Source organism: Salvelinus sp. IW2-2015, linkage group LG7, assembly GCF_002910315.2.
Source record: "Salvelinus sp. IW2-2015 linkage group LG7, ASM291031v2, whole genome shotgun sequence".
Taxonomy (NCBI): domain Eukaryota; kingdom Metazoa; phylum Chordata; class Actinopteri; order Salmoniformes; family Salmonidae; genus Salvelinus; species Salvelinus sp. IW2-2015.
In genome coordinates, this window is record NC_036847.1 from 31,343,181 (window position 1) to 31,368,342 (window position 25,162).

Below are 25,162 nucleotides of genomic sequence, written 5' to 3' on the forward strand. Positions count from 1 at the left end.
ACATCAGAAATTGAGGAAGGACTAAAAACAAACAAAATATTACAATTGTAAAATAGATTGTGTCTGTAAAATGTGTATAATATGTATAAACTGAGGGTGGAAGCCTAAGTGTTATTGTTTATTAGTTTACTCCAATTGGGGGAAGGGCGGTAGGGTTTGCAGGTAATAATAAAGGTATATTATTTTAAAAAGTATGTATATCTATATAGGTATGTATGTACAGTTGAAGTCAGAAGTATACATACACTAAGGTTGGAGTCATTAAAACTAGTTTTTCAACCACTCCACAAGGAATGGGCCAAAATTCACCCAATTTATTGTGGGAAGCTTATGGAAGGCTACCTGAAACATTTGACCCAAGTTAAACAACTTAAAGGCAATGCTACCAAATACTAATTGAGTGTATGTAAACTTCTGACCCACTGGGAATGTGATGAAATAATTAAAAGCTGAAATAAATCATTCTCAAATGTTTTTCTGAGGTCTTGGCTGATTTCTTTTGATTTTCCCATGATGTCAAGCAAAGAGGCACTGAGTTTGAAGGTAGGCCTTGAAATACATCCACAGGTACACCTCCAATTGACTCAGGCTAATTGACATCATTTATCAGAAGCTTCTAAAGCCTTGACATCATTTTCTGGAATTTTCCAAGCTGTTAAAAGGCACAGCCGATTTAGTGTATGTAATCTTCTGACCCACTGGAATTGTGATACAGTGAATGATAAGTGAAATAATCTGTCTGTAAACAATTGTTGGAAAAATTACTTGTGTCGTGCACAAAGTAGATGTCCTAACCGACTTGCCAAAACTATAGTTTGTTAACAAGAAATTTGTGGAGTGGTTGAAAAACGAGTTTTAATTAATGACTCCAACCTAAGTGTTTGTAAACTTCCGACTTCAACTGTATGTATATATGTGTATATGTATGAATGTTTATGTATGCATATGGGTATGTACGTGTATGTATATGGATATATATATTTACCCCCAGAAATACGGGGGATTGGTAATGATGCAGACAATTACATTGATGGAAGAAACAATCTTTCCGCAATATTAAGCTGATCCACCCCCCCAAAAAATAAAAATAATGACAAAAATCAGAACAAGTCATGACAAAATAGATAATATAACATAATCCTGTTACTATGCATGACTAGAGAGCAGTAGTTTGTTTGCTCTTGTAGCTAATGTTGTTTACCAGAAACATTGGTGTAGAATACTGTGAGTGAAGTGAGTGTTATCATGCCCTTGCAAGTTGTAAAGCCGGAGAAGTTGTGAAAACAGCACTGCTTCTGGCTAACAGATTTCCACTTTCTAAAAATATATTTCCATTCCTCTTTGCAATACCAGCAAACTCTCAAAAACGCTTGTCTCACTTCCCCTGTTTCCTTCCTCTCCATCTGAAGGACCTTAAATAACTGACTCTAAACCTAAAGTTAAGTGGCTTAACTGATCTATATCATAAAAGACAGTGACTGACTGATTTACTCAACTGGTGTTGAAAGCACGCATGTGAGCCCTATTGACACTGTAAATAAAATGCAAACTAATTTCATAAAGTTACTTGATAAAGGCTTGTCTTGTATTCTGTAAGGTCCTTAGCGTTTGACTTTTTAACTGATGGTTTAGATAAATGTCATAGTTTGTTTCTTCAAGATTCTGAAGAAGTGCTTCCATTTTTGTTTAATTCTGACACCATAAGCTCTAACAATCAGTAAATGCATTTTATTTGAGAGGGGAGGTCTCATTCTTATACTTCGATCATTTAAGAGAAAATAAAATGTTCAGTTTTAAATCTGGATGTCCTGCTAAAGACAGCATTATATGTACTTCAACACCTCTTAAAACTTATTTGGGATAGGGGGCAGTATTTTCACATCCGGATGAAAAGCATGCCCAAAGTAAACTGCCTGCTACTCAGGCCCAGAAGCTAGGATATGCATATTATTAGTAGATTTGGATAGAAAACACTCAATCAGTTTTAGAAACTTCAGAATGATGTCTGTGAGTATAACAGCACTTATTTGGCAGGTGAAACCCCAAGGACAAACCATTCAGGATTTTGTTGTTGTTGAGGGCACTCTTTTCAATGAGTTTTCAATGGGAATCTAGAATTCTAAGGCACTTGCTTGCAGTTCCTATCGCTTCCACTAGATGTCAACAGTCTTTAGAAATTGGTTGATGTTTTTCCTTTGAGAAATGAAGACGTAGCCCTGTTCAGAACGAGGGTCGAGTGAAGTGTGCTGTTTGTTAGAGGTGCGTGACCTGAAAGCACGCTTCACTTTGCTTTCCTCCGGTATTGAACACAGTTTATCCCGTCTTAAATTTGATCGATTATTTACGTTAAAAAATACCTAAAGTTGTGTTAGGAAAGTTGTTTGAAATGTTTGGACAAAGATTACAGGTAACTTGGAACCGGTGTTTTTCTGGATCAAACGCGCCAAATAAATGGACATTTTGGATATATAACGACGGAATTAATCGAACAAAAGGACCATTTGTGATGTCTATGGGACATATTGGAGTGCCAACAGAAGAAGCTCGTCAAAGGTAAGGCATGAATTATATCTTTATTTCTGAGTTTCGTGTCGCGCCTGGTGGGTTGAAATATGATTGTGTTTGTTTGATGGGGTGCTATCCTCAGATAATAGCAGGTTTGCTTTCGCCGTAAAGCCTTTTTGAAATCTGACATGTTGGCTGGATAAACAACAAGTGTAGATTTAATTTGGTGTATTGCATGTGTGATTTCATGAAAGTTTAATATTTATAGTAATTTAATTTGAATTTGGCGCTCTGCCATTTCACCAGATGTTGGTCAGGTGGGACGGTAGCGTCCCATCTAGCCTAGAGAGGTTAAAATGTGTGTGAGAAAGATAGCGCCATAAGGCAGGCTAAATACACGTGTGTGAAGGTGATAGATGCTCTGGGTTTGTTCCTATTGTATCTCTGTCTGTCTGGTCAGTTCTAATGAAGAAAGGAACAGACCTGCATGCTTAGTTTGTTCTGTGCAACACATGCTTCTCAGTCAAGTAAAATATGGACTTTGTCAGCTCTATTCATTACATTTCTACCGGCAGCAATCAAAATGTAAGACTCGTTTATGAGTGCTGGTTGCAAAAACGCTATTACCTATTGGTCACAAAGAATTTCTCAAAATATTTTGTTACATTTTACTGGCCATCTAGTACACCAAGAAATACACTACAAAATGTATTACTTGAAACTTTTATTTTGAAGAATACTTAACAGACCTGATTTAGACACATCCAAAAACACTGGTTATGTTTTCAAAATGTGTAGATATCATGGGTGGCCGACGATGAAGTACTAGTAACAACATCAAATATAATTTAAAAAACTTATGGAACCAGTCGTGAATTTTAGCTCAAAATCCACTTTCATTCCAGTTCCAAAAACATTCCTTTCAACCAATTCTCAATTTTCTTTTTTTTGTCACTAATGACAACAGAGAAAGTTATGGGGGAAAAAACTATTACTGTACGGTGTACGCTCTAAAGGTCAAATATATTACTGTACAGTGTACGCTCTAAAAGGTCAAATATATTACTGTACAGTGTACACTCTAAAGGTCAAATATATTACTGTACAGTGTACGCTCTAAAGGTCAAATATATTACTGTACAGTGTACACTCTAAAGGTCAAATATATTACTGTAGGGTGTAAAGTAAAATATACATTACTGTGCGGTGTACACTATAAAGATAATATATTACTGTAGGGTGTACACTGTAAAGGTCAAATATATTACTGTACAGTGTAAAGTAAAATATATATTACTGTGCGGTGTACACTGTAAAGATAAAATATTACTGTAGGGTGTACACTGTAAAGGTCAAATATATTACTGTACAGTGTAAAGTAAAATATATATTACTGTGCGGTGTACACTGTAAAGGTCACATATATTACTGTATGGTGAATGCAGTAATAGTAAAATATACTATGTATGGTGTACGCTGTAAAGGTATAATATATTACTCTACTGTGTACACTGAAGGTAAAATATGTTACTGCACGGTGTAAAGGTAAAATATGTTACTGTACGGTGTAAAGGTAAAATATGTTACTGTACGGTATACGCTGTAAAGGTCAAATGTTACTGTACGGTGTAAAGGTAAAATATATATTACTGTACAGTGTATGTTGTAAAGGTAAAATATACAAAGTAACTGAGGTGAATAGTTGAAGACGAACACTGGGTAAAGACTGAAGCCAAATCTGTGTATTCCTATTTGGAAAGAGATAAAAAGTGTAGTAAGTAACTTTCATGGTGAAATTTAAAAATGCCTACTAAAGATGTCAGAGTCATTGTGAATCGGAGGATGAATCTTTGACGTCTGTGCTCTCTGTTGCTTCGCTAACTTCACTGAGTTCTTTGCTGTCTCCGCCACTGTCCCTCTCTCCCTCTTTCTCCTGGTCACCGGGTGTGGTCGTAGCAGTAAGGGTCTCCTGACCCAGTGCCTTCACTCCTGGCTTCCTCAACTGTGGGACCTATAGACAGAAAAGACTGCAGTGTGTGGAGGTGTCTCTCTTAATGGTTTGGTGAAAGGTTGACCTTACCCTCACGGCAGAGAGGAGCCACTGTATACAAAACACTATTAAGCCATGCTGCTGGAAAGAAGGATAGGAGTTAAAACTCACCTCATCAGCCATGTGAGCTAGGTCTCTCTTCATGGCATAGGCATCCTCCCCATCTGCATAGTACTTGGGCTCTATTTCACTAATCCTATGGAGATTAATGAAAATGATTAGAATGTGAGTGGGGAATAGGATCAACACATTATACATGGTCATTGATTGTGATTGTAGCACTGCAAACAACCCCTGGTTAAATAAGGGGGAAATAAATAAAATAAATAACCTCTGGATACATTTGAATTCAGCAGCAGAGACCATCATTTGGATGTATCAGTAGGGAATATGACTCCACAGTTCCCGAGACAACCTCACTTTGACTAGGAGGCTGACAAGCAATGTCTACCTTTACATAAGCACTTGCTTTAGGAGGGTTCGTTTAAACAAGTTAGGAGGAGCGCCATGTTACTTACTGGAATTTCAGTGTGTTGGAGTACAGGTGCAAGGCCGCTCGGTTACTGCAGTAGGAGAACATGAAATGGATGCAATTCAAGTGCTTTGTGAACCAAAAAACTACAGATACAGATCAACAGGATAAACCCATACAAGTCACATTAAGAATGGTCTGAAAAACAATGTCTCACTGTATTCAAATTATTTAGTCTATACTTCTCTAGACAACAGGAGAGTGATACGTATTTAGCATTCCATTACAACAACTAATCTGGAAATTCTTATCGAAGAGCAATATACAAATGACTAGAAATGGAACCATCTTATTGAAGTCCAACACAGACATCCAGCACACTGCACTACCTTTTCCGGACATGAAGTGAGACATATTTGGCGTTGAAGTTTTCAATCATAGCTCGGCTGGCTTGGTCCATCAGCTTCTGAGCCAGACCCAGACGTCTGTGAGAGCGCTTGACAGCCTGAGAGACAGACAGACACAATCCAAACATTTGTTAACAATCCTTCCTGTCACTCAACAACCACAACTAAACAACCTGACAAGTGCCGCAGATGAGAGGTCCCCTCCTCCTTCTCCAAGCTCCTCCATAGTCTACTGCCTATCGCATGTTGAAGCTATGAAGCACTACAATGAACAGTACAGAACTAAGACTCACCAGGGATGTGATGTGACCATGGGGGACATCATCTGGATCCTCCTCCCTGCATGCCACACAAAGAGTGAGAGCTTGATAGACACTGACAAACAATGGCATGAGATAAGCTCTGTAGTTCAGCTATACTCACATCTTGGCCAAAACATATCCCACTATTTTGCCATTCTCATCCTCAGCGATGTAGGAGAGCTGAAAGACGAACAAAGAGGTGATGTTAGATGCACAGACATCTAGTAACAACTAGCTAGACCTAAATCAAATGTTTCTCATTACTCTTGATGAGTTAGATTACATTTTTGACATTGAATGCAAGAACAATGACTTGACTCAAGTGATATGAATGAAGTGGCGATGGAGATGTCTGATGATGAAGAGGAAGCCATATTAACCTGTGGCCAGGACAGTCCATGGTAGAAGTAGTATTTCATCTGGTAGTTCTCTGGGAGACACAGCAGGTTGCAGTGCTGCATGTTCATAAGGTCCTCCGGCTGAGAAAACAGAACAAGACATGTCAATGGTTTGGACACTGATTGAAACAATGGCACTACTACACGTGAGAAAAGGTACAACCAGAAGAGATGTCATGTCTAGACACTGATTCAATCCAAATGTCACTAACTTTATTAACTAGCTAACGTAACTACACTTGACGTTGACCTAGCTACTATTGTTCACTGTGTATCCAGCTAGCTACCATAGTAGCAATCAATTTACGTAGTAGTTAAATAAGCTAGCAGCAGTTTGACTTGACAAGCAAACGTGGAGCTATCACAAAGCCTTGCATTGTTATTATTAGGGATGGGTGGTTAGGTAGCTAGCTAACGTTTGTTAGCAAGCTAACAGTGTTGCATGGGCGGCTCACTTACCCTCGCGTTGCGAATATTCATGTTTTCTTCGACCGTCACAATTTCAGATGATGAAATGTATAAATTATGGAACCAAAGTGTTTTCTGAACTCCTAACGTTGGTCTATATATTATGTTTCAGATATGTTAGCTAGCTAAATTGAAGGGGAAGCATGCGATAAACCGGAAGAGGTTCAGAGGTGAGTCCCGCCTCTAGTTGCGTGGGATTGGACTGACTACTGCAGAAATAATGAAATAGAACCTCCAACACCCAATGTGGACAGGAAAGCATTTTGACGGACATATCAGAGAAGGGACACATGATTAGTTTGCCCGGTGCGCCGGGACAGCAGTGAAAACTGTGTTACCTGGCACACGCGGGATGAGCTACCATAAATCAAGTGCACCTATTGTCCACACAGTATTACGTCGATATTTTTTTAATGGTAATTTAAGTCAACATGATTAGGCAACTTCTCAGTTCAAGTCAAATTCAGACAGTTTAGTCTATAAAGACTAGAGTTGGCAAAAAAATTAAACAGGCTTTTGAAATGTAGGATATTTCATACAGAGCAGTTCAAAGAGTCAAAGGAATCCAATACTTTGGCATGACATGATTTTATGCTAATTACCTGCAACGCGGGTAGTAGCAGCCAATCAGAGAGCAGCATGCAAATGTTAAAGACAGGTGCGAGAGGGATATAAGGAAACCAAAATATTTTTAGAGATGAAGCCTACCTGTCACTGACATGCGGGTTAACCTAAAGACAAGGACTTAACAGATACAAAAAAAGTTTCTCATTAATCTTATCAGACCTTTACGGTATTTGAACAACACTTTGAGATATTGTTTTCAGAGTGAAGCTTGTATCTGGAGAGTTTATCATTTTAATATGCGGCAATATTGAATTATTGGAATCATTTCTAGAATAAATTGTTCTTCGGTTGCCTACATTCTTCTGTGATAGTGAGATAGAGAACTACAATCCTGTCTATCTATACTATAGACGTTTGTAGAGATACATATAGTATGGATGTAGATCTAGTCCATTTGGAGTCCAGTCTATGGGTTGGTAAGAAACGTTACCGGGCAGCCCTTACCGACTGGCACCTCAACTGGACTGAGCTCGATAAGAAGAACCGTGATAAGACCGGTGAGTCCCTTTTATAATTTTATCCATCACTTTCGTCGTGCATGGCATCTGTTGACCCCCTCTCTTTCTAATTGTAGACATTTCATTATATACATTACTTTTAAATACACTTTCATGTAGGCTCATATAGGATTTAGATAGGATTTTATCTTAGGTTGCCTAGTAATAACTGCATAACAATCTCATTCACTCTTAGAATAAAGTAAATAAAAAGAAGACTTGACTAGCCTCATATGGTAGTCATTCAATCACACTGGCATCACACAGCATGCATGTTGTTTTAAGTAGAGTGAATGTGTGCTATGTACCACTAATAGAATGTCACCAAACCTGTCTTGCAGACAGCATGTAAGTGGAAACTGATGTAAATAGGCTACATGCTAGTGGTAAAATGTGAAGACTTATTTCAACAATTATTAAATGACATTTTATCCATTCTGTAAAGTTAGTAGGCTAGTAAGTAGTGTGTGTTTCAGAGAAATTGGTATAAAAATAGAAATTATTATAGGTACACTGAAGAATGTCCCTTTTCCTCTAAAGGTGAATAACAAGTTATACAGCACTAACATGAAACACTAAACACACACACACACACACACACACACACACCCTATCTGATGTGCCCTTTAATTAATGAGCTCAATATAAGCAAAATATTTACCAGTTTGTGTGTGTGTGTCTGTGTAGCCTCGTTAACACCTTGCTATAACATGTGAGTTTGGTGAGCTGATCAATTTGGCCCAATCACTATCTGACCAAGGCTTGTCACATCTACACATTGTATTATAAATGTGTCTCTTACGTGTCCACTGTGTCCTCATTGTGACCATATTAGATGGTTCCTCCCTGTATGCAATGTGTTGATTGATATCCAGACACGATGTGTGCCTGACTACCTCTGGAGGTGGTAAAGAAGATCTAATCACAATCAGATCACAATGTGTCTTTTAATCATCTACATCTGTTTAAAAATGTGAGCACAATCAGAATGTGGACACGATCAGGACAAAGGACGCATGTTATCACCAGGTATAAACAGGGCTTATGTAATACAAGTTTCAATGTCATACTGTGCCTGTGGGATCCTAGTTTCAGTACCAGTGTTGGAGGTTGTTGCTGTGGAGGAGGGGCATGTGGAGGTTCTACCCCAGAGGTCAGTTTCTGAAGACACAGACAGAGACTTCACAGGTGAGTTATGTTACTGCCCTAAGGTCAGGCACACAGTCTCTGGTAACAGACACAGCGAGGGATTTAGTTCTGGGAGCCGAGATTAGACACAACACCAAATCAAACAAAAGCCATTTCCTGGTGTCTCCTCCTCCCTCCCTCCCTCGCTCCCTCCCTCCCTGTGTCCTGTTCTGCAGTGTTCTATGTGAAGCGTAGCAGCAGCGGTAGTTCCTATGGGTTGCTATGGCGCCTGGGCAGGACCCAGTTCAGCTGTCCCAGCAGAGACGTCAGAGACCAGTGGATGACCCAGCTGAGGATTGCCCTCAAAACACACAGTAAGGATAACTTCACTTGTCCTGAGATAAGATGTCAATTATATTTAAATGTATTTATTCCCTTAGGGTCAAAAGGCAATGCAAGAACACATCCTCCAGTATTGTTTTTAGATTTATTTATTTTTAATCACAAAAGTAGTGCAATTCCAACCACCCCCCCATCTGTTGTTTTCCATGGATCCACTCTGTCTCCACTCTTCTTTTGATATGCTCTTTTGATCAGTCTATCCTCCTCTCCTCTCTCAGGCCCCTCTCGTCCTCACAGGTTGTTGGTGTTCATCAACCCGTTCGGAGGAAAGAAACAAGGGAGGCAGATCTATCACTCTCTAGTGGCCCCACTGTTTGAGCTGGCAGGGGTCAGCTCTCATGTTGTAGGTGAGACCCGTGTGAAACAATAGTGATGCAGAAAATCCTGTGACGTATTGACAAACCTATAGAACTGGTAGTTAAGTTTGTTTCGGGGCTTGTCAGTAGCAGGCTAATTAACATTGTGTGGTGATATTGGCGTGACACGTGATTATGCTCATAATTACATGGTCTATTGCTATATAATAACATGGTATGTTGCTGTATTATAACATGGTCTATTGCTGTATTATAACATGGTCTGTTGCTGTATTATAACATGGTCTGTTGCTGTATTATGACATGGTCTGTTGCTGTATTATGACTAGTCTGTTGCGTATTTGACATGGTCTAATTGCTGTATTATAACATGGTATGTTGCTGATTATACATGGTCTTGCTATATTATAACATGGTCTATTACTGTATTATAACATGGTCTGTTGCTGTATTATAACATGGTCTGTTGCTGTATTATGACATGGTCTGTTGCTGTATTAATGACTGGTCTGTTGCTGTATTATGACATGGTCTATTGCTTATATATGACATGGTCTATTGCGTATTCTAATAGTAAAACAAATTCCTGTTTTGTTTTTGTCATTCAGTGACAGAGCTGTATATGACATGGTCTGTTGCTGTATTATGACATGGTCTGTTGCTGTATTATGACATGGTCTATTGCTGTAATTCTAATAGTAAAACAAATTCTGCTTTGTTTTTGTCATTCAGTGACAGAGCGGGCCAACCAGGCGAGAGACCACATACTGAAGAAAGACCTGACTGGTTTCGATGGGTATGTCAGACATTTCAATGTTGTCATGTTAACAGCAACACTATGGCAGCCAATTACGAAATGCTACCCTATTCACCCCTTTTGAGGGCTCTGGTCAAAAGTAGTAAGGCCCATAGGACTCTGTTCAAAAGAAGTGCACTATATAGGGAGTATTGAGTAGTGCACTACATTTCAGGTTTAGCCTGGGATTGGGTTTCACGACATCACTGTTTGTTTATGTTTGTCCCTACCTCAGTGTGGTATGTGTGGGCGGGGATGGAATGTTCAGTGAGCTGCTGCACGGTGTGATTGGCCGAACACAGCAGGAGGCGGGGCTATCGGAGCATGACCCCTCCCTACAGTCATGTGACCTTCACATTGGCATCATTCCTGCAGGTGAGACATATCATTGATAAAGAATTAAATGCATTTGGTTGATCTCAGAAGTCCTTCCGCAAAGAAAGTGAACGTTCCCTGATGTTCTCTTCGTGGCCCTTCTGAAATTTTGAGGAGGGAGGACACAAGGATTCGAGAAAAGACTTAAAGATTCACCCTGACTATATAGTTGCATCTGATATGAGACTGATATGAGTCTGTGTGTTCTCTCCTCAGGCTCCACAGACTGCGTGTGTTTTGCCACTGTGGGAGTCAACGACCCAGTGACCTCTGCTCTGCACATTATCATTGGTGAGATATGATCATAAATTAAAAACACATTTAATAACAAATAATACATTTTAGATTACATTGTACTTGATTTTGTTATCTGGTGTAGCTTAAACTTAAATATTTAGCCAATATCTTTAGCCACTGAGGAAGCAGGTAGCCTAGCGGTTAAGCATTGAGCCAGTAACCGGAAGGTTGCCGGTTCGAATCCCTGAGCAGACTAGTTGAAAAATCTATCGATGTGCCCTTAATCAAGGCACTTAACCTTAATTGCTCCTGTTACTCGCTCTGCATAAGAGCGTCTGCTAAATTGTAAAAAGCATCACTTTACAGGAGCCACAAGCAGCAACTTTAGTCATAAGCAGCATCATTATTTCACAAGGGCAGAATTGTGAAGTTAATGTCAATATTCAAAATCATGATCTAAACCTTCCTTGTCCTCCACATTCTGACAACCCATTGCAGGAGACTCTCAGCCTCTGGACGTGTGTTCTGTCCACCACCACTCGTCTCTGGTGCGTTACTCTGTGTCTCTGGTAGGATACGGGTTCTATGGAGACGTGCTGGCTGAAAGTGAGAGACATCGCTGGATGGGGCCTCTCAGATATGACTATTCAGGTATGGAACGAAAAATTCAAGCAATAATAGACGAGAAGGTGTGCATTATTGTGATTATTGGCATAATGTGATGCAGTCACTATGTATGAGGCGATGCTGAGTACCATCAGCTTCACATGGTCTAATATTGCAGACATACAGTACCAGTCAAAAGTTTGGACACACATACTCATTCAAGGGTTTAAATAAATAAAAATATGACTATATTTACTATATTGTAGAATAATAGTGAAGACATCAAAACTATGAAATAACACATATGGAATCATGTAGTAACCAAAAATGTGTTAAACAAATAAAAATATATTTGAGATTTGAGATTCTTCAAAGTAGCCACCCTTTGCCTTGATCACAATTTTGCACACTCTTGGCATTCTCTCAACCAGATTCACCTGGCATGCTTTTCCAACAGTCTTGAAGGAGTTACCATATATGCTCAGCACTTGTTGGCTGCTTTTCCTTCACTCTGCTGTCCAACTCATCCAAAACCATCTTAAATCGGGTTGAGGTCTGGTGATTGTGGAGGCCAGGTCATCTGATGCAGCACTTCATCACTCTCCTTCTTGGTCAAATAGCCCTTACCTCCAGGCTGTGTGTGTTGGGTCATTGTCCTGTTGAAAAATAAATGACAGTCCCACTAAGCGCAAACCAGATGGGACGGCGTATAGCTGCGGTAGCCCATGCTGTGGTAGCCATGCTGGTTACATGTGCCTTCAATTCTAAATAAATCACTGACAGTGTCACCAGCAAAGCACCCCCACACCATCACACCTCCTCCATGCTTCACGGTGGGAACCACACATGCGAATATCATTCATTCACCTACTCTGCATCTCACAAAGACACGGCGGTTGGAACCAAAAATCTCAAATTTGGATTAATCAAATCCAAGTTTATTTGTCACGTGCAATGAAATGCTTACTTACAGGCTCTAACCAATAGTGCAAAAAGGTATTAGGTGAACAATAGGTAAGTAAAGAAATAAAAACAGTAAAAAGACAGTGAAAAATAGTAGCGAGGCTATAAAAGTAGCGAGGCTACATACAGACACCAGTTAGTCAGGCTGATTGAGGTAGTATGTACATGTAGATATGGTTAAAGTGACTATGCATATATGATGAACAGTAGCAGTAGCGTAAAGAGGGGTTGGTGGGTGGTGGGTGGCAGGACACAATGCAGATAGCCTGGTTAGCCAATGTGTGGGAGCACTGGTTGGTCGGGCCAATTGAGGTAGTATGTACATATGTACATGAATGTATAGTTAAAGTGACTATGCATATATGATGCATAAACAGAGGGTAGCAGCAGCGTAAAAGAGGGGCTGGGGGGGGGGGTACACAATGCAAATAGTCCGGGTAGCCATTTGATTACCTTAGCCAAGTAATTACCTGGATTACTTGGCACTCCGGTACCGCTTGCCATGTGGTAGTAGAGAGAACAGTCTATGACTGGGGTGGCTGGGGTCTTTGACAATTTTTAGGGCCTTCCTCTGACACCGCCTGGTGTAGAGGTCCTGGATGGCAGGCAGCTTAGCCCCAGTGATGTACTGGGCCGTACGCACTATCCTCTGTAGTGCCTTGCGGTCGGAGGCCGAGCAGTTGCCGTACCAGGCAGTGATGCAACCAGTCAGGATGCTCTCGATGTTGCAGCTGTATAACCTTTTGAGGATCTCAAGATCCATGCCAAATCTTTTTAGTTTCTTGGGGGTAAGAGGCTTTGTCATGCCCTCTATATTAGTGTGTTTGGACCATTCTAGTTTGTTGGTGATGTGGACGCCAAGGAACATGAAGCTCTCAACCTGCTCCACTACAGCCCCGTTGATGAGAATGGGGGCGTGCTCGGTTCTCCTTTTCCTGTAGTCCACAATCATCTTCTTAGTCTTGGTTACGTTGAGGGATAGGTTGTTATTCTGGCACCACCCGGCCAGGTCTCTGACCTCCTCCCTGTCTCGTCCCTGTCTCGTCGTTGTCGGTGATCAGGGTTACCACTGTTGTGTCGTCTGCAAACTTAATGATGGTGTTGGAGTCGTGCCTGGCCATGCAGTCGTGGGTGAACAGGGAGTACAGGAAGGGACTGAGCACGCACCCCTGGGGGGCTCCAGTGTTGAGGATCAGCGTGGCAGATGTGTTGCTACCTACCCTCACCGCCTGGGAGCGGCCTGTCAGGAAGTCCAGGATCCAGTTGTAGAGGGAGGTGTTTAGTCCCAGGATCCTTAGCTTAGTGATGAGCTTTGAGGGTACTATGGTGTTGAACGCTGAGCTGTTGTCAATGAATAGCATTCTCACATAAGTGTTCCTTTTGTCCAGGTGGGAAAGGGCAGTGTGGAGTGCAATAAAGATTGCATCATTTGTGGATCTGTTTGGGCGGTTTGCAAATTGGAGTGGGTCTAGGGTTTCTAAGATAATGGTGTTGTTGTGAGCCATTACCAGCCTTTCAAAGCACTTCATGGCTACGGACGTGAGTGCTACAGGTCTGTAGTCATTTAGGCAGGTGGCCTTTGTGTTCTTGGGCACAGGGACTATGGTGGTCTGCTTGAAACATGTTGGTATTACAGACTCAATCAGGGACATGTTGAAAATGTCAGTGAAGACACCTGCCAGTTGGTCAGCACATGCCCGGAGCACACTTCCTGGTAATCTGTCTGGCCCCGCAGCCTTGTGTATGTGGAGCTGTTTAAAGGTCTTACTCACATTGGCTACGGAGAGCGTGATCACACAGTCGTCCAGAACAGCTGATGCTCTCATGCATGCCTCAGTGTTGCTTGCCTTGAAGCGAGCATAGAACTGATTTAGCTCGTCTGGTAGGCTTGTGTCACTGGGCAGCTCGCGGCTGTGCTTCCCTTTGTAGTCTGTAATGGTTTGCAGGCCCTGCCACATAAGACGAGCGTCGGAGCCGGTGTAGTATGATTCAATCTTAGCCCTGTATTGACGCTTTGCCTGTTTGATGGTTCGTCGCAGGGCATATCAAATCAAATGTATTTATATAGCCCTTCGTACATCAGCTGATATCTCAAAGTGCTGTACAGAAACCCAGCCTAAAACCCCAAACAGCAAGCAATGCAGGTGTAGAAGCACGGTGGCTAGGAAAAACTCCATAGAAAGGCCAAAACCTAGGAAGAAACCTAGAGAGGAACCAGGCTATGAGGGGTGGCCAGTCCTCTTCTGGCTGTGCCGGGTGGAGATTATAACAGAACATGGCCAAGATGTTCAAATGTTCATAAATGACCAGCATGGTCAAATAATAATAATCACAGTAGTTGTCGAGGGTTCAGCAAGTCAGCACCTCAGGAGTAAGTGTCAGTTGGCTTTTCATAGCCGATCATTAAGAGTATCTCTACCACTCCTGCGGTCTCTAGAGAGTTGAAAACAGCAGGTCTGGGACAGGTAGCACGTCCGGTGAACAGGTCAGGGTTCCATAGCCGCAGGCATAACAGTTGAAACTGGAGCAGCAGCACGGCCAGGTGGACTGGGGGCAGCAAGGAGTCATCATGCCAGGTAGTCCTGACGCATGGTCCTAGGGCTCAGGTCCGAGAGAGAGAGAGAGAGAATTAGAGAGAGCATATTTAAATTCACACAGGACACCGGATAAGACAGGAGTACTCCAGATATAACAAACTGACCCTAGCCCCCCGACACAAACTACTGCAGCATAAATACTGGAGGCTGAGACAGGAGGGGTCAGGAGACACTGTGGCCCCATCCGATGATACCCCCGGACAGGGCCAAACAGGAAGGATATAACCCCACCCACTTTGCCAAAGCACAGCCCCCACACCACTTCAGGGATATCTTCAACCACCAACTTACCATCCTCAGACAAGGCCGGGTATAGCCCACAAAGATCTCCGCCACGGCACAACCCAAGGGGGGGGCGCCAACCCAGACAGAGATCACTCAGTGACTCAACCCACTCAAGTGACGCACCACGCCTAGGACGCATGAAAGAGCACTAGTAAGCCAGTGACTCAGCCCTGTAATAGGGTTAGAGGCAGAATCCCAGTGGAGAAGGGAACCGGCCAGCAGAGACAGCAAGGGCGTCGTTGCTCCAGAGCCTTTCCGTTCACCTTCACACTCCTGGCCAGACTACACTCAATCATATGACCTACTGAAGAGATGAGTCTTCAGTAAAGACTAAAGTTGAGAACGAGTCTGCGTCTCTCACATGGGTAGCAGACCATTCCATAAAAATTGAGATCTATAGGAGAAAGCCCTGCCTCCAGCTGTTTGCTTATAAATTCTAGGGACAACTAGGAGGCCTGCGTCTTGTGACCGTGCGACGTGTAAGTATGTACGCAGGACCAACTCGGAAAGATAGTAGAGCAAGCCCATGTAACGCTTTGTAGGTTAACAATAAAACCTTGAAATCAGCCCTTGCCTTAACAGGAAGCCAAGTGTAGAAGGTTAGCCATGGAGTAATATGATATTTTTTTTTGGTTCTAGTCAGGATTCTAGCAGCCGTATTTAGCACTAACTGAAGTTTATTTAGTGCTTTATCCGGGTAGCCGAAAGTAGAGCATTGCAGTAGTCTACCTAGAAGTAACAAAAGCATGGATCATTTTCTGCATCAGTTTTGGACAGAACATTTCTGATTTTTGCAATGTTACGTAGATGGAAAAAAGCTGTCCTTGAAAACAGTCTGATATGTTCGTCAAAAGAGAGATCAGGGTCCAGAGTAACGCCGAGGTCCTTCACAGTTTTATTTGAGACGACTTTACAACCTCAAGATTAATTGTCAGATTCAACAGAAGATCCTTTGTTCTTGGGACCTAGAACAAGCATCTCTTGTAGCAGGATTTCTTGTAATCTTCCGGTTAGAGTCCCGCACCTTGAAAGCGGCAGCTCTACCCTTTAGCTCAGTGCGAATGTTGCCTGTAATCCATGGCTTCCGTTTGGGGTATGTACGTACAGTCACCGTGGGGACGACGTCCTTGAAGAACTTATTGAAAAGCCAGTGATTGAATGTGGTGTATTCCTCAATGTCATCAGAAGAACCAGAACATGTCCCAGCTGTTGATAGCAAAACAGTCCTGTAGTTTAGCATCTGCTTCATGTGACCACTTTTTTAGACCGAGTCACTGGTGCTTTTCCTGCTTATTTCCGCTTGTAAGCAGGATGTAGAGAGGACAGATTTGTGTCGGATTTACCAAATGGAGGGCGAGGAGACTCTGTACGCGTCTCTGTGTGCGGGTACAGGTGCTCTAGAATTTTCCCCCCAGTTGCACATTTAACATGTGATAGAAAATTTGAGAACTGATTTAAGTTTCCCTGCATTAAAAGACTCCGAGCCACTAGGAGCGCCGCCTCTGGTGATTGTTTCCTGTTTGCTTATTTCCTTATACAGCTGACTTGAGTGCGTCGTGAGTGCCAGCATCTGCTGTGGTGGTAAATAAACAGGCCACGAAAAGTATAGCTGAAAACGCTCTAGGCTAAGTAGTTGGCCTTGCAATTTATCAGAATATACTCTACTTCAGGCGAGCCAAAATCTAGAGACTTCCTTTAGATTTCGATGCACCAGCTGTGTTTACAAATATGCACAGACCCCCCCCCCCCCTCGTCACCGAGTGTGTTCTATCTTGCCGGTGCAGCGTATATCCCGCTAGCTGAATATCCATGTCGTCATTCAGCCACGATTCTGTGAAATATAGGATATTACAGTTTTTGATATCCCGTTGGTATGATATTCGTGATCGTACCTCGTCTAATTTATTGTCCAATGATTGCATGATGGCGAGTAATATTTACGGTAACGGCAGCTTTCCCACTTGCCTTCTGCGGGTCCTCACGAGGCACCCCGCTCTGTGTCCTCTGTACCTGCGTCTCTTCCTCTTGCAAATAACGGGGATGTTAGCCCTGTCGGGTGTTTGGAGAATGTCCTGTACTTTATTATTCTTTTTTAATTTCACCTTTATTTAACCAGGTAGGCTAGTTGAGAACAAGTTCTCATTTACAACTGCGACCTGGCCAAGATAAAGCAAAGCAGTGCGACAGAAAGAACAACACAGAGTTACATGGAATAAACAAGCGTACAGTCAATAACACAATAAAAAAGTCTATATACAGTGTGTGCACATGGCATGAGGAGGTATGGCAATAATTAGGCCATAGTTGCAAAGTAATTACAATTTAGCCTAGTCACACTGGAGTGATAGATGAGCAGATGATGATGGTGTGTAAGTAGTGATACTGGTGTGCAAAAGAGCAGCAAAGTAAATAAAAACAATATGGGGATGAGGTAGGTAGATTGGGTGGGCTATTTACAGATGGACTATGTACAGCTGCAGCGATCGGTTAGCTGCTCTGACAGTTGATGCTTAAAGTCAGTGAGGGAGATATGTCTCCAGCTTCAGCGATTTTTGCAATTCGTTCCAGTCACTGGCAGCAGAGAACTGGAAGGAAAGGCGGCCAAAGGAGGTGTTGGCTTTGGGGATGACCAGTGAGATATACCTGCTGGAGCGCATGCTACGGGTGGGTGTTGTTATCGTGACCGGTGAGCTGAGATAAGGCGGAGCTTTACCTAGCATAGACTTGTAGATGACCTGGAGCCAGTGGGTCTGGCGACTAATATGAAGCGAGGGCCAGCCAACTAGAGCATACAGGTCGCAGCATAAGGCGCTTTGGTAACAAAACGGATGGCACTGTGATAGACTGCATCCAATTCGCTGAATAGAGTATTGGAAGCTATTTTGTAGATGACATCGCCGAAGTCGAGGATCGGTAGGATAGTCAGTTTTACTAGGGTACGTTGGGCGGCGTGAGTGAAGGAGGCTTTGTTGCGAAATAGAAAGCCGATTCTAGATTTGATTTTAGATTGGAGATGTTTGATATGAGTCTGGAAGGAGAGTTTACAGTCTCGCCAGACACCTAGGTATTTGTAGTTGTCCACGTATTCTAGGTCAGAACCGTCCAGAGTAGTGATGCTAGTCGGGCGGGCGGGTGTGGACAGCGAACGATTGAAAAGCATGCATTTGGTTTTGCTAGCGTTTAAGAACAGTTGGAGGCCACGGAAGGAGTGTTATATGGCATTGAAGCTCGTTTGGATGTTAGTTAACACAGTGTCCAAAGAAGGGCCAGATGTATACAGCATGGTGTCGTCTGCATAGAGGTGGATCAGGGAATCACCCGCAGCAAGAGCGACATCGTTGATATATACAGAGAAAAGAGTCGGCCCGAGAATTGAACCCTGTGGTACCCCCTTAGAGACTGCCAGAGGTCTGGACAACAGGCTCTCCGATTTTACACACTGAACTCTATCTGCGAAGTAGTTGGTGAACCAGGCGAGGCAGTCATTTGAGAAATCAAGGCTATTGAGTCTGCCAATAAGAATACGGTGATTGACAGAGTCGAAAGCCTTGGCCAGGTCGATGAAGACGGCTGCACAGTATTGTCTTTTATCGATGGCGGTTATGATATTGTTTAGTACCTTGGGCGTGGCTGAGGTGCACCCGTGACCGGCTCGGAAACCGGATTGCACAGCGGAGAAGGTACGGTGGGATTCGAAATGGTCAGTGATCTGTTTATTAACTTGGCTTTCAAAGACTTTAGAAAGGCAGGGCAGGATGGATATAGGTCTGTAACAGTTTGGGTCTAGAGTGTCACCCCCTTTGAAGAGGGGGATGACCGCTGCAGCTTTCCAACCTTAGGGATCTCAGACGAAATGAAAGAGAGGCTGAACAGACTGGTAATAGGGGTTGCAACAATGGCGGCAGATAATTTTAGAAAGAGAGGGTCCAGATTTGTCTAGCCCAGCTGATTTGTAGGGGTCCAGGTTTTGCAGCTCTTTCAGAACATCTGCGATCTGGATTTGGGTGAAGGAGAAGCTGGGGAGGCTCGGGCAAGTAGCTGTTGGCCGGGGTAGCCAGGAGGAAAGCATAGCCAGCAGTAGAGAAATGCCTATTGAAATGTTCAATTATCATGGATTTATCGGTGGTGACCGTGTCGCCTAGCCTCAGTGCAGTGGGCAGCTGGGAGGAGGTGCTCTTGTTCTCCATGGACTTTACAGTGTCCCAAAACTTTTTGGAGTTAGAGCTACAGGATGCAAATTTCTGTTTGAAAAAGCTAGCCTTTGCTTTCCTGACTGACTGTGTGTTGAAGAACACAGAACACAGTCCAGCTTGTTGAAGAAAAATCTTTGTCTAATCCAAGGTGAGTGATCGCTGTCCTGATATCCAGAAGCTCTTTTTTGCCGTAAGATATGGTTGCAGAAACATTATGTACAAAATAAGTTACAAATAACATGAAAAAAAACACATAATAGCACAATTGGTTGGGCGCCCGTAAAACTGCTGCCATTTCTTCCGGTGCCATTTTTATATATCAGACCAAAGGACAGATTTCCACCGGTCTAATGTCCATTGCTCGTGTTTCTTGGCCCAAGCAAGTCTCGTCTTCTTATTGATGTCCTTTAGTAGTGGTTTCTTTGCAGCAATTCAGCCACAATGGTTTTTGCAACTGCACTTGAAGAAACTTCAAACTTCTTGAAATTTTCCGGATTAAGATATGAAGGTCAGTCAAAGTAATGATGGACTGTCGTTTCTCTTTGCTTATTCGAGCTGTTCTTGCCATAATATGGACTTGGTATTTTACCAAATAGGGCTATCTTCTGTATACCACCCCTACCTTGGCACAACACAACTGATTGGCTCAAACGCATTAAGAAGGAAAGAAATTCCACAAATTAACTTTTAACAAGGCACACCTGTCAATTGAAATTAATTGCAGGTGACTACATCATGAAGCTGGTTTAATTTATTATTATTTAAACATTTTAACTAGGCAGGTCAGTTAAGAACAAATTCTTATTTACAATGACAGCCTACCCCGGCCAAACCTGGGCCAATTGTGCGCCTCCCTATTGGACTCCCAATCACGCCGAGATGTGATATAGCCTGGTTGAGAGAATACCAAGAGTATACAAAGCTGAGCATCTCAAATATAAAATATATATTTATTTGTTAAACACTTTTTTGGTTACTACATGATTCCATATGTGTTATTTCATAGTTTTGATGTCTTCACTAGTAAAAAATAAAGAAAAACCCTGGAATGAGTAGGTGTCCAAACTTTTGACTAGTACTGTATGTCATAGACGGGGCCTCTCAGATTATGACTACTCAGGTATACTGTATATGAAATGCCTCATGGCCTAAAGCAGAGGCTATTACATTATTACAATATTTCTTAAACACTGTCTGCTAGACCAAGGTGAAGGTCAGAGGATAACGCTAGAATTAGAAAAGAGACAGCTAATTTAATTTAGAAATGAGAATACATGTTACGTCCGTCGTCGGATTGAGACCAAAGCGCAGCGTGGAAAGTGTTCATCGTACTTTATTAGAATGAACACCAAAACAACAAAGGAAAAAACAAACGTAAAGTTCTGCAGGGCTATACAGCAACTGTGCAACATCCCACAACATCCCACAAACTAGGGTGGAAAAACAGGCTGCCTAAGTATGATTCCCAATCAGAGATAATGATAGACAGCTGCCTCTGATTGGGAACCATACCCGGCCAACAAAGAAATAGAAAACTAGAATGTCCACCCAAATCCCACCCTGACCTAACCAAATAAAGAAATAAAAAGGCTCTCTAAGGTCAGGGCGTGACAATACAACTAATTTAATAGGATGGCCACAATGTATGATATCTATATATCTATATTTACAGTGCATTCAGAAAGTTCAGACCCCTTCCCTTTTAAACATTTTGTTACATTACAGCCTTATTCTGAAATGGATTAAATTATATATTTTTCCTCATCAATCTACACACAATACTCCTAATGACAAAGTGAAAACCGGTTTTTAGAAATATAGAAAAATCAGAAATACCTTATTTACATAAGTATTTTGACCCTTTGCTATGAGACTTGAAATTGAGCTCAGGTGCATCCCGTTTCCATTGAGATGTTTCTACAACTTGATTGGAGTCCACCTGTGGTAAATTCAATTGATTGAACATGATTTGGAAAGGCACACACCAGTGCATGTCAGAGCAAAAACCAAGCCATGAGGTTGAAGGAATTGTCCACAGAGCTCCAAGACAGGATTGTCTTGGAGATGGGAGAACTTTCCAGAAGGACAACCATCTCTGCAGTACTCCATCAATCAGGCCTTTATGGTAGAGTGGCCAAACGGAAGCCACTCATCAATAAAAGGCACATGACAGCCCGCTTGGAGATTGCCAAAAGGCACCTAAAGGACTCGCAGACCATGAGAAACAAGATTCTCTGTTGTGATGAAACCAAGATATAACTCTTTAGCCTGAATGCCAAGCATCACTTCTGGAGGAAACCTGGTACCATCCCAACGGTGAAGGATGGTGGTGGCAGCATCATGCTGTGGGGATGTTTTTCAGCGGCAGGGACTGGGAGACTAGTCAGGATCAAGGGAAATATGAACTGAACAAAGTACGGAGAGATCCTTGATGAAAACCTGCTCCAAAGCGCTCAGGACCTCAGACTGGGGAGAAGGTTCACCTTCCAACAGGACGACAATCCTAAGCACACAGCCAAGACAACACATGAATGGCTTCCTGAGAAGTCTCTGAATGTCCTTGAGTGGCCCAGCCAGAGCCCGGACTTGAACTCGATCAAACATCTCTGGAGAGACCTGAAAATAGCTGTGCAGCGACGCTCCCCATCCAACCTGACAGAGTTTGAGTGGATCTGCAGAGAAGAATGGGAGAAACTCCCCAAATACAGGTGTGCCAAGATTGCAGCGTCATACCCAAGAAGACTTGTAATCATTGCCAAAGGTCCTTCAACAAAGTACTGAGTAAAGGGTCTGAATACTTTTGTAAATGTGATATTGAAGTTTTTTTTGCTTTGTCATTATGAGGGATTATGTGTAGATCGATGAGGGGAAAAAACAATTTAATCCATTTTAGAATAAGGCTTGTAACGTAAGTCAGCGGTTCTGAATGCACTGTATATGTACAGTACCAATCAAAAGTTTGGACAAACCTACTCATTCCAGGGTTTTTTTATTTTATTATTTTCTACATTGTAGAATAATAGTGAAGACATCAAAGCTATGAAATAACACATATGGAATCATGTAGTAGCTTCATGAGGTAGTCACCTGGAATTTCAATTAACAGGTGTGCCTAGTTAAAAGTGAATTTGTGGAATTAATTTTCTTCTTAATGCGTTTGAGCCAATCAGTTGTGTTGTGACATGGTAGGGGTGGTATACAGAAGATAGCCCTATTTGGTAAAAGACCAAATCCAAATTATGGCAAGAACAGTTCAAAAAGCAAAGAGAAACAAGTCCATCATTACTTCAAGACATGGAGGTCAGTCAATCCTGAACATTTCAAGAACTTTGAAAGTTTCTTCAAGTGCAGTCGCAAAAACCATCTAGCTCTATGATGAAACTGTCTCTCATGAGGACCGCCATAGGAAAGGAAGACCCAGAGTTACCTCTGCTGCAGAGGATAAGTTCATTAGTTACCAGCCTCAGAAATTGCAGCCCAAATAAATGCTTCAGAGTTCAAGTAACAGACACATCTCAACATCAACTGTTCAGAGGAGACTGTGTGAATCAGTCCTTCATGGTCGTATTGATACAAAGAAACTACTACTAAAGGACACCAATAAGGAGGCTTGTTTGGGCCAAGAAACACGAGCAATGTACATTAGACCGGTCCAAATTTGAGATTTTTGGTTCCAATCGCCTTGTCTTTGTGAGACGCAGAGTAGGTGAACGGATGATCTCCGCCAGTGTGGTTCCCACCGTGAAGCATGGAGGAGGTGGTGTGATGGTGCTTTGCTGGTGACATTGTTGGTGATTTATTTAGAATTCAAGGCTCAATTAACCAGCATGGCTACCACAGCATTCTGCAGCAATACACAATCCCATCTGGTTTACATTTAGTGGGACTATCAGTTGTTTTTCAACAGCACAATGACCCAACACACCTCCAGGCTGTGTAAGCTCTATTTGACCAAGAAGGAGAGTCATGGAGTGCTGCATCAGATGACCTGACCTCAACCCAATTGAGATGGTTTGGGATGAGTTGGACCGTAGATTGAAGGAAAAGCAGACAACAAGTGGTCAGCGTATGTGGGAACTCCTTCAAGACTGTTGGAAAAACATTCCAGGTGAAGCTGGTTGAGAGAATGCCAAGAGTGTGCAAAGCTGTCATCAAGGCATAGGTTGGCTACTTTGAAGAATCTAAAATCTAAAATATATTTTGATTTGTTTAACACTTTTTTGGTTACTACATGATGCCATGTGTTATTTCATAGTTTTGATGTCTTCACTATTATTCTACTATGTATAAAATCCTCATCTTTACTTGTTACAGAGAGGAACTAATACATACGTACTAGCACATGCTCCTCTAAAAATAGTAAAAATAAAGAAAACCCTTGAATGAGTAGGTGTGTCCAAACTTTTGACTGGTACTGTATATAGCTACATATATATCTACAGATCTGTGAAAAGGTATTTGCCCCCTCTCAGTCATCCAGGTCCTGACTGAGGCTGAAAAGCATCCCCATCACACTACCACCACCACCATGCTTGACCGTTGGTATAAGGGTCTTACTGTGGAATGCAGTGTTTGGTTTTCGCCAGGCATAATGGGATCCATGTAGTCCAAAAAGTTATACTTTTGACTCATCTGTCCATAGAACATTCTTCCAGGAGTCTTGATGATCATCCAGGTGATTTTTGGCAAACTTGAGTCAGCTTGCTGGACGAAATGGGTCCCATTATGTCTGGCGAAAACCAAACACTACATTCCACAGTAAGAACCCCATACCAATGGTCAGCATGGTAGTATGATGGTGTGGGGAGGCTTTGGCCTCAGGACCTGGATGACTTGCCTTAATAGAAGGGGGGGGGGGGGGGGGGGGGGGGGAACGCGTGTGTGTCACTCACTACATATCACAAGCTCTAAGAAGTAAATCATGTCTATAATGACAACATGCATCATGACAGAACATTCAAATATAGTGTTGCATACCAGTTAGAGTGAGAGGTAGTGAGGATAGAGCTTCTCTGTGTTTACAGTATGAGTCAGAGCCATACAGATGTAGAATCTTCATTTGTACACCCTGTTGCAGGAGAACTTTAAACTTGTAGCTTCTGAAGTTTGTTATTTCCACTTTGACATTTCATGATTTTATTTTCCCTTCTGAAAAATGTATCAACCCCTACAAAAATGTCAATTAATTATAATCCACATAATAATTCACATTTCCTGTTGCTGCAGGATTATTTTCATGGTGAAGAAAATTGGCTCAAAGTACATACATCTGTAGGATGGTTGCTAACCCTCTCCCGCCCTCTCTTCCCCCAGGTGCTATGGTGTACCTGAGTAACAGGAGCTATGCAGGCCTAGTTCAGTACCTACCAGCAGACCCCCAGCTCTCCAACCCCAGGGACAACACACGCTGCCTCTCTGGGTAGCAACTAACTATATTTCTCAGAGAATAAAAACACTCACTCACTGCCTGGTACACTGATCCAAAACAAGGCTCATCCAGGGAAGAAAAAAAGGATGGTCCTCCTCTTTCCTTGTTA

General features: G+C 42.2%; 2 protein-coding genes across 4 annotated transcripts in view; one reads left to right on the top strand and one right to left on the bottom strand.

Annotated features, from left to right (window-relative positions):
- Positions 1–3,214: 3,214 nt before the first annotated feature.
- LOC111966824 (N-alpha-acetyltransferase 10) lies at positions 3,215–6,778 on the bottom strand. Of its 2 annotated transcripts, none has more exons than XM_023991769.2 (8): positions 6,594–6,778; positions 6,117–6,215; positions 5,858–5,916; positions 5,728–5,773; positions 5,417–5,532; positions 5,074–5,118; positions 4,667–4,751; positions 3,215–4,516 (listed from the first exon to the last, which is right to left on the bottom strand). In XM_023991769.2, exons 1-8 carry the CDS (start codon positions 6,612–6,614, stop codon positions 4,331–4,333), a joined length of 657 nt encoding a protein of 218 aa, XP_023847537.1. In that variant the 5' UTR covers positions 6,615–6,778; the 3' UTR covers positions 3,215–4,330. The 2 variants fall into 2 exon arrangements, with proteins under 2 accessions (XP_023847537.1, XP_023847536.1); XM_023991768.2 differs by having other exon boundaries at positions 5,074–5,121.
- Positions 6,779–6,845: 67 nt separating this feature from the next.
- LOC111966823 (ceramide kinase-like) overlaps positions 6,846–25,162 on the top strand; it is a 38,010-nt gene continuing 19,693 nt past the window's right edge. For both annotated transcript variants that reach the window (XM_070444586.1, XM_023991767.2), the window contains exons 1-9: positions 6,846–7,726; positions 8,816–8,914; positions 9,091–9,228; positions 9,475–9,603; positions 10,306–10,369; positions 10,605–10,744; positions 10,961–11,035; positions 11,480–11,632; positions 24,939–25,044. In XM_070444586.1, coding sequence (XP_070300687.1) covers positions 7,603–7,726; positions 8,816–8,914; positions 9,091–9,228; positions 9,475–9,603; positions 10,306–10,369; positions 10,605–10,744; positions 10,961–11,035; positions 11,480–11,632; positions 24,939–25,044 — 1,028 coding nt within the window. In that variant the 5' untranslated portion in view covers positions 6,846–7,602. The remainder of the gene's footprint in view (positions 7,727–8,815; positions 8,915–9,090; positions 9,229–9,474; positions 9,604–10,305; positions 10,370–10,604; positions 10,745–10,960; positions 11,036–11,479; positions 11,633–24,938; positions 25,045–25,162) is intronic.

Bases quoted from the DNA above. Each gene is read 5' to 3' on its own strand.
- LOC111966824 (XM_023991768.2), bottom strand. From the start codon at position 6,614: ATGAATATTCGCAACGCGAGG. The intron at 5,774-5,857 runs GTGAGTATAGCT...TGTGGCATGCAG, and splicing joins GGATATGTTTTGGCCAAGAT to GGAGGAGGATCCAGATGATG. The intron at 5,122-5,416 runs GTAGTGCAGTGT...GTTCTCCTACTG, and splicing joins TCACTTCATGTCCGGAAAAG to CAGTAACCGAGCGGCCTTGC.